The sequence below is a fragment of the Triturus cristatus genome, chromosome 9, assembly GCF_964204655.1.
Source record: "Triturus cristatus chromosome 9, aTriCri1.1, whole genome shotgun sequence".
Classification (NCBI taxonomy): Eukaryota; Metazoa; Chordata; class Amphibia; order Caudata; family Salamandridae; genus Triturus; species Triturus cristatus.
The window spans coordinates 312,297,323-312,312,482 of NC_140592.1; the positions used below are offsets into that span (position 1 = coordinate 312,297,323).

The 15,160-nt window shown below is 40.7% G+C and overlaps 1 protein-coding gene across 2 annotated transcripts in view; it reads left to right on the forward strand.

Moving 5' to 3' along the window:
• The window catches only part of RINL (Ras and Rab interactor like), a 125,367-nt gene that overhangs the window by 88,240 nt on the left and 21,967 nt on the right, over positions 1–15,160 (forward strand). For both annotated transcript variants that reach the window (XM_085625001.1, XM_085625002.1), the window contains exon 4: positions 14,323–14,637. In XM_085625001.1, the coding sequence (XP_085481127.1) occupies positions 14,323–14,637 (315 nt within the window). The remainder of the gene's footprint in view (positions 1–14,322; positions 14,638–15,160) is intronic.

A 15,160-nucleotide genomic window follows, 5' to 3' on the forward strand; every position in this document is an offset into this window, starting at 1 on the left:
ACTAACAAGACTGAATTTTTTCCCCAAAATGTGTTTTGTACCCATCATGTGCTCCCCAATAATGATAGAATATGGCAAAAGGACAAACTTAAATATCGTGGTATTTTATTCTCTCATACTATAAAACAATCGATTACATTGAATTGTGAATATATTCTTAACCATATTAATGACAAAGTTCATAAGCGGTCTGCTTGACTCACAATCAAAGGAGTTAAGAAACCAAATTCAGCAAGAAACACCGAGAACTGAAAGAACAATTGATCCCGAGAGAACTAGCCTACAAGACCTAGACATTTCCACGACCCCTCCCTCTTCAATGATGGACTTACTACTGATGCTTCAAAAAACCATGCAGGGGCTGTTGGAAGTTACAATGTTGAATAATGGAGTTCTGAAAACGCAAAAGCTTTATTTGAAAAGGTTGAGGAGGAGCTGCAAGTAATTAGAGGTCAAATGCCACATATGATGAGACCAGTAGTAGATGCCCAGCCTAAAGAACAGAAAGAAGGCATAGAAACAGTAGGAACACCAAACAACGTATATATATCTAAGCGCCCGATGCTGATAAAAAGAAGATGGGAAATCCCAAGACACCGCTGCACGAACTTTAGGGGTCATTATAAAAGAAAGCTACGTAGAAAGAGAGAAACAAATGTCGCAATAATGGGAAAAATAAAGGAAAAAGTGAAAGAGGTAAAATCAAATATACCCACACTGGAAGTGATAACTGCCATGACCCCAAAGGTGGAGAGTAAGAGGAAGGGTCACAGTAATCATGTAAAGAAACAGAGTAGTAAAAGCCTTAGAAATGTTCAACTAAAAACTAATCCCATAAAAATAAAACCCATAGTAAATCCAAACAATGTGGGACATAATATAAACTATCAGAAGAATCAAAATCAAGAGAAAGTTGTCCCACAACGAGGTAAATTAGAAGCAAAAGGTAAAATGGGGGAAAACATTGAGCAGGTAGGTATAGAAGCTCCAAAGTTAGGAGCAGAGGGGGGAAGCGACAAATGGTTGTACTTTGAACCTGAGCAAAATCAAAACAAGGGAAAGAAAATTAGGAAGAATAAACCTCTAAATAGGTCTCCAATCCTATTCTCATTCTCTAAATGCCCTAGCCTGAGGGGAATAGGAACACAAGATTTGAGACAGGTGGGTTTTATAGAAAACATAAGTGGAAAAGAGATTACAAGAGTACTGGTCTACTCCGACCTAGTAAAAATGGCAATTTGGAAAGCGGCGAGTGAGATAAACCAGGAAGGTACACGGCTAATCCCAGAGAAGGAACTAAAGGGAAATGGCCAACTAGGAAGTAGCTTTCTAAACTGTCATGCAGGTCTAGGAAAGCGACAGGTGAGGTTACTAGAGGGAAATGAGGCCGGGGGATGTACTCTGAATGTAGTAGTTAATAATTCAGTAAATGATAACTCCTGGGATATTTGGAGCCAAAGATGTAGCCCTGCAGGACCGTCTCGGAGATATAAGGATATAATGGATGAAGATGGAGGGTTAAGTGAGGTGGAATAGGATGAAGGGGGGTCGCATAGCCTTAATATCGTATCATGGAACATAAATGGCCTTGGAGATATAATAAAACAGGAACATATAACTAAGCTAACAAATAAAGTGGAAATTGTTTGCCTGCAAGAAACTTGGCTATGCGACGAAACCCCAACCTTCGATGGTTTCCTCCAACTCCATCGACCGGCAAAGTAAAAAAGATTCGGCCGTCCTGCAGGGGGGATCATGACCCTATTGTCTACAAAAGTAACAAATAACGTGACCCCGCTAAAAGCAAAATGTAAATGGCTCCTGGCCTGTAGATTATCTCTGTTGACTGTAGACATAAAATATGAAAATATAATTATTATAAATGTGTATATGCAATGGAAGAATGCTACTGAGTTGGTATATTTTAAAGATGATATAGATTCTTTATGTGAAAAGTATGACTCTGACATATTTTTTATTTTGGGGGATTTTAACCATAAATTGTACCCAAAGGAGGCAGACCTCTGGCATAGGGATATACTGGACGCATATGAAGTAAAACAAGCAACCTTTCCAACCTGTGAAATATTAAGACAGGATAAAGAGCTGGGAAATTATTTTGGGGCGAAGGGCCTTTTCTGCCTGAATGGCCGATTTGAATCAGATTGCCCAGCAGAGAAAACATTCAAAATAGGCTCACGAAATTGCCCAATAGACTATGTCTTTATGTTTGCTTGGAACTTCTCTCTTATAAGGGAATTTAAGATATTACAGAAAGAAGGCAGCGATCACAATCCCCTGCAGATGAAGATCCAAGGAGGAGCCCCGAAAGTTCGAGATAAAGTAATCTCACAACAAGTTGAATATCCCAAGAGAGTAACAACTAGATTAACGGAAGAGTATATAGAAAAATTAAGATCATTTCAACAAAAGGTAATCTTGGGAGATATAGGGGGTCAAAATTTGGATTGGTATGAGGGAAAAATAGATCAAGTGGTGCAATGCCTTCGAACTGAATTAGCAAAAGTTAAAATAAATCAGCAGCAAATCCCTGTTAGACAACCAAAATGGTTTACTGCAGATTGCCTAAAGAAAAAAAGAGAGATAAGGAAAGTAAAAAGAAGCCTTAGGAAAAAGTATGACCGGAAGAGACAAAGTCATGTCAACACATTAAAAAGTGAATATAAAAAGCTAATGACAAATGCAAAAAGGGTGTATAAAGATAAATGTTGGGAACATTTACTGGAATCTATTGAATCGAAAAATATAAGACAATTTTGGAAGCTGGTGAAGGCAGCTGCCGATCACCCAGTGGGGGCAATGAACTGCTTGATAGCCGAGGCTGTATGGGAGAAGTACCTGAAAGAATTGTATGGCCCTCGCAGAGGCCTAGAAGCGGAAGTGCCCCAGTTATGGCACAACATAATGGAAGAATTAAAAACAGATTTTACAGAACAGAATGTAGAAAATACAATAATGAAATTAAAATTAACAAGAGCAGCAGGTCCAGACAACCTTCCAGCAATAATAATAAAGTCACAGATGAAGTGGTGGGCGAGATTCTTTTCTCGTATATTTCTGGAAATTTTAACGGTAGGGAAAATACCAAAGAATTGGAAGGGAGCGGTAATAAGGCCAGTCCATAAAAAAGGCAATATGAATGCACCACAAAACTATAGGCTGATCAACCTGCTAGATATAGGAGAAAAAGTCTTTTCAAAAATAATTTTAAATAGACTAAAGGACTGGGTAGAGGAGTTTTCAATTGTACCAGTTGAACAGGGTGGCTTCAAAGAAGGCCACTCTACGGTTGATCACTGCTTTGCACTGTGGGCAGTAGCACGCAAGTCAATAGAACAAAATGGTAAGCTGTGCTGCTGTTTTGTTGATTTTCGAGCAGCATTTGACTCAGTTGACAGAGAATGCCTCTGGGAAACCCTTGTAAACAAAAAGATCCCTAAAAGTTTACTTGTGATAATAAAAGAGCTGCATAGTGGAAACTGGGCACAAGTAATTAGAGACATAGAAGGGGCATTGACACAAAAAATAGCAATTGAGAATGGCCTTAGACAGGGCTGTGTGTTGGCCCCTTTGCTATTTTCCATATTTCTAGCAGATTTACCAGCAACCCTAGAGGTCGAAGGAAGCGCAAGCCCGAGAATGAATAGAAATAAAGTGTCCTGTCTACTATATGCAGATGATCTGGTAATATTAGACCAGACTGAAATAGGTCTTCAAAGAAAGTTAAGTGCCTTTAATGAATACTGTAAAAGGAAATTTTTAACAGTAAATATGGAAAAGACAAAAATTTGAAGCTTTGGGAAAAAAGAAATTCGATTTAATTGGTTTTTAGGAGACCTGAAACTAGAAACAGTGAATGAATATCGCTACCTTGGGATGTGGTTTGACAGGTCTCTGAAGTGGTACACCCATATAGAGGCCCAGAAGGCGAAGGCCTTTACATCGATCTGTGGCCTGAAAAATTTAATTGAGATTATGGAAACATGTCGCACAGACCGCTGTTAAAGGCCTTCAGCGCAATGATACCCCCACAAGTACTCTATGGAGCGGAAGTTCTCCACTTGAGTGGCAAATGTGATTGGGATCTAGAGGAAGGGAAATGCCTAAAAACATTAATGTCATTACCACATTCGGCGATGATCCAAGCAATAAGAATTGAGTTAGGTACAATTGCTTGGAGGGTACAGGCACAAACGGCCTTAATCAGATTCTGGAAACGCCTGGATATAGAGAGAGGCCAGAAAGTATCCCAATGGTGTAGAAAAGAAATTCAAAACAGTAATCTAAAATGGGCTAAAGAGAATAGGAAGAAAATACGATTAGCCTGTAAGAATTTAAAGGTGAAAATTGGTCAAGATTCCTTGGATGTAGAATTCACTAAAAGTGATCTTAGTAAGTACGGACAAGAAGTCTCTAGAAGTGCAGATATGGAGTATCTGGCAAAGAAAAAATCTGTGCAATTTATGAGAGATTCATGGTTAAATAAAAATTGGTTCCCTTACTTGGATTTATTACCAAATCATTGGTATAGACAGGAAATCTTAAGACTGAGAACCGGTATAAATCCCTGGTTGATAAATGAAGAATCAAAAAGAAAAATGTTAGGTCATGAAGGTCATTGTAAATGTACTTTGGGAACAAAAGGCGATATATTACATATTGTGTTAGATTGTGCAACTTTATTAGAGCAGCGTAAATTATGTCTCCGTCCAATGTTTCTAAAATATGGCATAAAGTTACGGACACAGGCGGTGGAGTTAATTACAGAAATGCCTAACCTCGAAATCGCGATTGCATTAGGCAACTATATGAAGGGAATTAAAAGTTATCTAAAAGAGAATTAGCTGTAATTTCCAGAAATTTTAAACTGTCTTAAATTTTAAACAAGGTTAATATAAACCTTCTTAAAAATGGATGAATTGCGTACTATTTTAAATTGAGTTTTTTTTAAATTATGTATAATGTCCATAAATGCTGCAGTTGATTTGTATAGAAAAATTACTTTTGTACTCCACTCTGAAAATTTTATTAACTTTTAACGTTGAGAAGGTATAAATCTGTACTGTTGAATTGTCATTTTTAACTGTCATTTTAACTGGTCATCACTGTTTAAAGACCAAGGTCTAAATAAACAAAGTATTTATCGTATCGTTGTCTATTTTAATAACCATGTCCTCATCTAACTTTTTAATACGAAGATCTGCAATACTAAAATCTACAAAATTAATATTGCAAGATTTAGATTGTATTTTTCAAACACCTATTTCTTATACCCTAAATATATCCTTATGCTATAGTCCTGTTATTAAACTTAATCGAAATATTGGCAATCTTGCCTAAAAGCAGGTATTTTTTATTTAAAAGATATATATCGTAATAATACTTTTTTTTTAATCTTTTGAAGAACTGCAACAAAAATGTATCTTACCTCAATCGGATATTTCTAAATACAAATTTTTATGTAATTCTATTCTTGATTAATTTCTCAGCAATTTTCCAATGGAAAACGTATCGGATTTAGAGAAGTATATTCAAACAATAGCTACTTCCTCTCATGCTGTTTCATTGTATTATAAAAAATTTAATAATTTTGTCAAAAATAACATTAATTTTATTTCTTCTTTATGGAATTTCTCAAGTCGTTTATTTGTTTATGGACTCCGTTAAAAATGTATAATGCAAAACTATTAAATTCACCTCATTGTTGGCACTGTAAATTGGTTCCAGGTTATGCTTTTCGAATGTAATACTGTGTTTTGGAATGAGGTTTGGGATGTTACTATAAAACAATTTCATTTATCGGGTAAACTCTCATATAATATGTTGATTTGTAAATCGATTTTACTTTCCACTAAACTGTCATATTCTAACAACAAGCTCTTTCTATCTGCTGCTCTAAAATCAGTTACTGCCAATTGGGAAAACGCTTCATTATTGTCACTTCATATGTGGTGGTCATATCATATCATATCACCAGAAAAGGAGCTGATTTGAATATGTTGGGTGTTGTTCACAAGTTCACAACACATCTTATTAGTTGTTTTGGAAACCAATTGACAATTATATAGCGCCATATCATTAATATTTTACATTATATAATAAGTAAAGTTTCTTAGATTTTATTATGTAGCTCTGTTATAATATACTTGATAAAACTAGCTGTTGCCCCCCCACCTTTTATTTTTAATTTTAATTTCGATTACATTGTAGTTATCGATATATAGGTACAATGCATTATATTTATGAAATATTGTAAATTGCTATGTACCCTATCAGTGCTCTTTTTTTGTGTGGTCTATGTTTTATCATAAATTCAATAAAATATTTTGAACCACAAAAAGTATGGTATCGTTGGGCTAATCCCAGAGCGCCAGGCAATCAGCTGCTACATAAAAATTAACTCATCCCCATCTCTTTTAGTTGCCTATTACCATATATCTAACAGGGTCTTAAACTGTAAAGGCAAAGCTGTTTGCTTCTTGCAAGGAACGGGGGGTAATGCCAGTAAAGTCCATGGTTTTACTAACTGAGCTAACATCCCTGTTATAGGATAAATACCTCCCTCTTGGAACCACAGCACTGTATACTGAATGTGAGTTCCAGTTCTAACATTATCAGGCAGTGGATTAGACATTACTAAGGTCTGTGGAACTGGTAGTGGTCTCCAGAGTGTCTCTGTCACTCCTGTTATTCCCTTCACATCACATACCTCTATAGTGTCTGTTAGACCCTCACATGTACATCCTCACATCTCCATCACTTCACCACCCCCAAACACACAAAGCACCCTCTCACCTTTAAGCAAAGCATTTACTTTTATATACAAGTCAGTATTTTGACAGCGGTATATCTCATTCACACACTTGTGCATAGAATCACAGTTGCAACTGACATACATGGCCATTGCTCCCTGAGCTCTGCAGGTAGGCCCAGGTCTGAGTGACCATGTATTCTGAACACCTTTAGTCCCAGTGACAGCTACTGTATAAGACTTGCATTGCCTCCGGCTCCAAGTCCCACTCTTGGCCCATTATAAACACATGGATGCGACCCAGTTCAAAGTATGTACTATAGGAGAGTAATATGCTTAAAAAAAACCTACAGAAACATTACATCCAAGAAACATCAAACACACTTAGGGCGCAAAAGATGAAGTAAAACATGTGAAATATAAACAGGAACTAAATCGTTAACTTTGATTACCTTAACAAGTTTTACGTTCATTGTCCCGAAATGTGGCAGTGTTTTTGACTGTAAAGATAAGGACATATTTATAGGGCCCAATAAGGATCTGTTTCAATATTAGCTTTTAGTTAGTACCGCGTCTGAGACCCAAGAGACCAGCCCCCCTAAAGCCCTGTTGGCCGTTGTCTGTAGTGGCACAGTGAGTAAAAAAACAAAGTGCAATGCAGCAGAGAGTAATTGGAGAATACCAAAGCACCACATGTAATATTGAGTGTATGTTGCCACCTGACATGTCAGAACAGGTGCAAGGGGCATTTAGGTTTACAAAGCCCAACTCTGGGGAACATGGCGGCTGTCAGCTAAGCGGCTGCTGGTCAACAGTCCCAGTCGGGCGATGTGATCCCTGGTCTTTCTAAGGGGCCTCCCGCATCTCATGTGCTAGCTGACTACTTTGTATCCCTGGCCCCCCATCCCCTCTTTCCCCCAGCAATACCTTCGTACCTCGCTTTCCTGCTTCTGTTCCTGCTGCTTCTAACCTCCGAAAATCGGAATTGACAGGCGGATGGCCCCAGAGCCCCAGGAAGCTATCTTAACACTCTGAGCCCCGCGATGGGAGGGCGCAGCTTGGGAGTGGCGTCTCAGCCGAGCTATGTGTTTCCAGGCCTGGGCTCTGAGACGCAGAGTCAGCACTGGTGATTGCGCTACGGAGGTGCCGGGACACGCTTTGTGGAACATGAAGGTGGGGAAGACCTCAAGGTGGGAAGCCGAGAGCTAAGACTCGACTTTGCTATGGCAAAACGGAGGTAAGGCTGCCCAAGAGGAAAGTAGGGCTAATAATATTGCGCACTCCGGGACCCTTCCCCTGCTTGGTCCAGGCCATATTCGGCAGAGTGTGACTCCTGTGGCTGATGGAAAAGGCTTAGGAGGAATTCTGTGCGCGGGAAAGTTAGGAGGAGGGGGAGGTTTTCATCTTATGGAGAGGAGTGAGGGCCAGCAGATAAGATTTGACAGATACACACTTCGTACAAGGGCCACACAATTGTTACCTCTTACTGATACTACTACTCAAGGCCCTCCCTCTTTAAACAGCATTAATTGCCGGAAAAGACTCAGATCACTCGAGGCACTAAAACAGAAGAGGCGAGGAGAAGGAGAAGGTGAAGGAAAAAGTAGCAAGAATAGAGCTATCTGCAAGTGCCAAGAGCCCTAGATCCAGAGGGAGAGGTAGGGGGGAAAAAGTATCGGTATCAAGAGTGAAGATCACACCCTCCTTAAAGTCTTACTATAAAGTTCTCGCCACTCCAGCTTCAACTACAGCTCTTACTATAGAAGGAGCCCTCTCCCAGCTACAAGCAAGATGGAGTTGAGCCAGCCTCAGACTATGCCGGTGGAAGATTCACAATCCTTCTCTTCCTACCCGGTCCCTACTCACTTGTCTGAGACGCCGCTTGAGGATTCTAGTAGCCCTCAAATACTCGTCCATTCCGCAATCTCTGTTTCAAATCGCTTCAGTGTGCTGGAGTCACAAGATGCTCAGCCAGACGCCCACCCAGAAATAGCACAACTTGCATAGTCTCCGCATCATACCCCCAAGGCAAGCTCAGATTCTCTGGCAGATATTCTTCTAGCTCTCAAGGTGGAGATGGGGAATAGATTTACAGTCACCGAAACCAACCAAGTGGGAATTCAGGCCTCCTGCGCAGTGTTAGCCCAGAAACTGGAGGAAGTATCTTTAAGAACAGATACTCTGGAGCAGGAGATCCCGAAGATTAAAGAGGCACTCGATACATCTGCGGTAGAAATGGCTAGACTAACGAGACAAAACAGAGAAATGAGAGATGATCTTGAGCGTCTCGAGAACCATTCCAGGAGGAATAATCTGAGATTGATCAATGTTGCTGAAGCTCTTGAAGGCACCGACATCAGGGGGTTTGTGATCTCGTTATTAAAAGACACAGTCCTAAAAAATTCTCCAAATATAGATTTATCCACAGAGATACAACGGGTCCATTGGACCCCTACAAAAGACACCCTGCAAAACAGAAGCCCAGGAAAATCCTGATAAATTTTCTCACCTACACTGCAAAAGAGATAATTCTATCAACGGCACTTAAGGAAGGCACCCTAACGTCAGGCTCTTTCACTTTTTCTATTAGATCAGAAGTGTGCCATGCTACTGCTCAGAAACAATGGGAGATAGGCAAACGGATGGAGGAGCTGAACAAGCTTGGGGCAATGAAGTTTCCAGCGTCACTTCACATTATGTGGAATAACCACATGTATGTTCACCATTCAGTAGAGGAGGTAGATGATTTACTAACTGATATTAAGAAGAAAGCGGGTGTATAGGGGCGGGGTGAGGTGGGAGCGAGGGAGGTTGGAGAGTCCAGGGAAAGGAAAACGTTGAAGGAAACAAGTTATCCTTGCCCGGGGGATTGAAGCCCCTTAGGCTTTAAGCCTAGTATAGTAGGGAGGGCTCCCCGGAGGGTTGGGGAGACTATAGGGGCACGTGGGTGGGGAGGAGGGGGGGAGTGGTGGGGGAACACGGGGTAAGGAGCAGTGGAAGAAAATCAAACAATAATCCTCAATCACATTTTTTATATCAGCTAGCCAGCTCTGTGTCGTTTTCGTTAGCTATAGCTATAATTAGATGGGCCCTTTGATGGATGATCTTTTCTAATGGGAGCTAGAGATCTAAAATTTATCTCGTTGAATGTTAATGGTCTAAGATGTCTGCATAGACAGAGGCTAGCCATGACATACCTAGAGCAGAGTTCAGCTCAGACATGTCTTATCCAGGAGACTCATTTGAATCTCCTAGAGAGCCGCACCATCTTTCCGCGGTATCCCTGGTTAAAATACTTTTGCACATCAGAGCAGACTGTCCATTGTAAAGGGGTCGCTATTTGATCAAATAGGGGGCGGATTGTGCGATAAAATCTTTTAAGACAGACCAAACCGGGAGATGGATTATAGCTAAACTAGATTTTGGCGGAACAGAGTTAGCATACATATCCTTCTATGGTCCGAACATCGACGACCCCACACATCTATGTAAACTACAATGGTATCTGATGGAAGTTGCTATTCCTATAATAATCGGGGGGGACTTTAATGTGTTGCTTGACCCCCTGTTGGATAGATCGAATCAGAGTTGTTTTGTAGGGGCGCCACTGGTCCGTCAGGCTCTAAATAATATGATGCACGATCTGGAGCTTTCTGATGTATGGAGGGTAACACACAGGGTTTCACCTTCCATAGCAAGAAACATGGACATTTCTCAAGAATAGACTATGTCCTGACAGATAGATCTATTATAGATGATATGACGTCAATCAGCGTTCAGCCAAGTCATATATCAGACCATTCTCCTGTTGCATTTTTCCTTAGCGGGGAGTAGGTACATATCAAGACCAAGATGGACACTCAAAAGATTCATGTTGGTGGATCCAGAGATAGTTGTAGGGCTCAAACATGCATCCCTTGACTATTTTACTATAAATATCGGATCTACGGCTCCCGATTATGTTTGGGATGCCTTTAAGGCATATTTGAGGGGTTTTCTGCATATTCTTATATGTACCAAAAATAGAGAAGAAACACGAGCTCTAAAAACGTTGGAAGGTAAAATCTCAGACCAGAAAGGGTTTAACCCTAAGAGGTATATCCAAGAACAGACACAGCAACTCATTGGCAATATAGATCTGGCAATAGCTTGATCCGAACCCTTGGCTGTGGTGGCACTTGATGCTGCCAAGGCGTTTGATAGAGTGTGCTGTGTATTCCTGTGGGAAATGTTCAGAATAATGGGCTTCAGTTCTATCTTTATTCAGTCTTTAGAAAAATGCTATCGGGGGCTTCCGCCAAGATACTGCTGAACGGGATTTTAACATCTGGTTTCAACATACTGAGAGGCACGAGACAGGGCTGCCCCCTCTCGCCCCTGTTGTTCAATATCTACATAGAACCCTTAGCGCAGGCAATAAGAGCAGACACCTCAATAACTCCCTTTAACTCCCACCATTATAGCAGCAAGGTTGCCTTAAATGCAGACGATTTGCTGCTATATACTGCTAACCCAGCTGTGGCAATACCAAGGGTTGAAACTCTGTTAGAAGAGTTTGGTTCCTTCTTAGGCTATTTAGCCAACACCTCTAAAACCGAGGTGATGTGTTGGAACATTCAAAACTGGGAGGGTAGAACAAGTCAAGATTTTAAATATTTGGGAATTATAATCGTTATAGACAGTGAGAAGATCCCACAGATTAATCTAAATAGGGTTATAAAAGAAATAGATCAATTATTTGCAAGGTGAAAAAACCTCCCTTTAACAATCTACGGAAGGGTTAACCTAGTCAAAATGGTTATACTCCCCAAATTAACTTACCTGTTTAATGCTATCCCCCTTGATTTTCCAAAGTTGGACATTAGTGAAATTCAGGGGAAGATTGTAAGTTTTATCTGGGCATACAAGGGTGCAAGGTTGACCTGGAAGAAACTTAGGCGAAGGCTTGTCAAAGGAGGATTGGCCCTCCCTGATATTAATTGGTACTGTGCAGCCTTCCAATTCAAGAACATTCGGATGTTGCTTGGGAAGCCAGATGATTCAACTTGGGGAAGACTTTTGGGTGAAATGACAAGGCAGGATGGTGGAGATGGTTTTTTGTGTAAATTTGGGGCACCTAGATACTTCCAAAAAGTACGTCTAAAAGTACTGATGTCCGCCCTTTGCTTATGGTATAGGGTGAGGAGTAGATGGGGGTTAGGTTATTACTCTGACTTTTCCCCAATTTGGGAATCTCCTGGGACCCCGTTATGCCTTAAAGATAGCCTAAGCATACCAATCAGAAAGGCGGAGAATTAAAAAATGATCAGACCTGATAACATCGGGGGGGTCCTTCCCTGGGAAGTTTTAAGAGCAAATATTGGAAGTGACCTCTCTAGATTTAAATATATGCAACTAGTATCATGGTTTATGTCTGAGAAGAAAGAAACCTGTGGTGATTGGGAGCTGGAGCAATTTCTTCAAGATGTAAATTTCAAGAGTAAGGAAATTTCTAAATGGTAAGAGAAGCTTTTGGAGGCAGACGAGAAGGAGTGTTTGCCGCAACACTCAGTATGGAATGAGGTTCTCGTTGAGTGTGATACTGAAGTGGTGTGTGAACGCTCGTTGAAGCTCCTATATAAATTTGTAAAGCCAGCTAATTTGAAAAAGAATAATTTCTTCACTATCAATCAGTTGTTATGGACTCCTGCCAAGATAGCAAAATTTGCCCCATTCCCCCCGCCCCAAGTGTCCAAGATGTGACTTTATATGAGCCAACGATCTCCGCATCTTTTATGAATGCCCAAAGCTGAGAGTTTACTGGAGTGGAATCGAGAACGCCCTCTGTGGGATTTTTGGCATGGAAGTCACCCTGAATGTGGCGCATGTTTTATTTGGCGAAGATGGCACGATCAGCAAGAAGCTGAAGCTCTCACATAGATCTTGTTCTGGTAGCCCAGAGTGAAATTTGTAAATATGGGGAGATCCCCTTCCCCCAAGGTTGGAAGATTGGGTAAAATCAGCTACCAAAATGGCCCAATTGGATCTGGGAGGAGTGAAGGAGAATTGCTCTAATATCTGGCTGGACTTTACATCGGGGTGTAGAGACTTGGGACTCAAATACCCCCCCATGGTCCAATGATTACACCAAGGCACCACCAAAGATGTGGGTCTGGACTGGTTTGCAGATCAAAGCTAATGCAGTGGCCGTGGGGTGCACAGGTTCAGAAGGGCGGCCTTATAAGAATTGCAGATGCTTTTTTGGTGATATGATGATAAAAAAAATACAAAGCCCAACTCTGCTTCCACTTGGAGAGAGCGTGGACCAGAGAGCATCTTCATACACAAAGAATTTTCACTAGAGACAGATTTTGTGGTTGTGCATTGGCCTGCTGTATGACTGTCATGGAGGACTTGCATAGGTTTACCCTTCATGTTTGGGGCCTTTTTCTGGCTTATTTCACTATTGTTGGTTTATTAGAAGAATCCAATTTTAAATGACATAAAGTAGTCCGTACACCCATGCCTGGGACAGCTAAGAAAGCTCATATGGGGTGCAATACTCTTGACTGAGAAGAATTTGAGTGAAGTCTGCACTTGCCTGATAGAGATGGAGTTTAAGCTTAGAATGGGGAGCTCGTAAAAGGGTTCTGGCAGGGCGTCAAATTTGCCTTTTGATCTCCCAAGACTAGCTATGGGCCCAGAAGACAATTTAAAAAATGGACAGTGCTGAATGGGTTTTAGGTGCAGCCCTAGAATACATTATTCTTAGGCAGCTTTTATCCTATCCAAATATGGCACGTACATACAATTAACCTACATACTTCTTATTACATAACCAGTGGTTACAATAGCAGTGCCTGTTCTATAACTTCACAAGAAAATTAGAAATCTTTGTTCAAAAACTTGAATTACATTCTTTTTGGCCTCCCCTTTTAGATTTTGTTTTCAGTTTTAATTATTTTGTAGAAGTGTTTCTTAAGAAGAGAACCCAGCTGTAGTGTGTTAATTATCAGGTAAGTATTTTCAATGTCGCACCTTGAATTTAACTCTACTGTACATCAGGAAAACAAGCAGTCAATAGAATGCCTGAGACTGGTTATTGGAGCCCAACTCCTTGTAAGATGATGAATAATGTGAACGTTTTTTGATGTGGAGAACACAATGTTATTTAATTGCTTTGAGATCATGAAGCACTAGCTGGTCCTAACAGCCTGAGCGGCAAGGGAGCAAATGTACAGTCTCGGAGAAGCCCAGGTCTGCTAAATAAGCCCTCAAGGAGTATTAGACATTTTGGCAATTTTCCTTTTGCATTTTGCTAACTTAGTTGCAAATGTATGATTAAGCTGCAGGAAATATGATTAAGCTACGAAATGTACCCCGAAATGGCAAAATGAACACCTACATATAAAGTATAAAAAGTTGTACTGATTTTCATTCAGATATTTCAGATCTGTTTCCTAAATTTCGATCGCCCTTCCCTATCTGGCCTTAACAGAGAGAATAAAAACAATTAATTCCTGTGTTGATGTGTTACCTGTGTCTCACCACCCATCACCTCTCTTCTACAGACAGCATCATTGAGAATGCTTTAGCCAAGTGCCTCTTGAAACCCCTGAAGGGTGCCATCTACTCCCAGCTCCTGGAGTTCCACACTAGGGATGGAAGCCTGAAGAAGCTTCGGGAGAACCAGAAGAAGATGAAGGCGCAGAGCCTGCCACAGCTGGGAGTCACAGCAGGGGTGCCCGATGAGGTAGTGATGGAAAAAATTCTCCTGAAGCTACAGTTGATGCACTCACTCTACACCCCGAAGGAGAAGGTCATCCAGCTGCTCAAAGTTTGCAAACTCATCTATGAAGCCATGAATCGAGTTCCGGGGAAAAAAGGTACGAGACCCTACAAGATGGTTATATTTCATGAGACACATTGGGGAGTTACGTATATGACCATCAACTCTGATCATTCGTATAAGCTATAATAGAGACTGAAATATAAGACAAACATCTCTTATTGCACCTGGAAGCGAAAGCGGATCAACATACCCAATGCTGGTCAATGTCGCAGGTCTCATAGGGGTAATGCAATGCACTGGTCGCTGTTATAGGACATAGGAAAGAGACACATAATCACTCCATTTTGACTCACTGATAGGTTCGCTGTCAAAAGAGGTATGATAACTCCATCCAAGTTCCTGAACTCTCATGCACTCAGTTTCACACACACAAAAACACACACAGAATAAACCACTTTCACAGCAAAATATGCCCAATTTCCACAAAAAGTAATACAACACCTGTCACCCTAACACAAACATGCATACATGCTATGGACCCTTTAATAAGTAATCCTGCCTTTCGCTCTCAGAATATGAATATTGGGACGTCTTACTTGTTCCCTCACCAGAGAAAC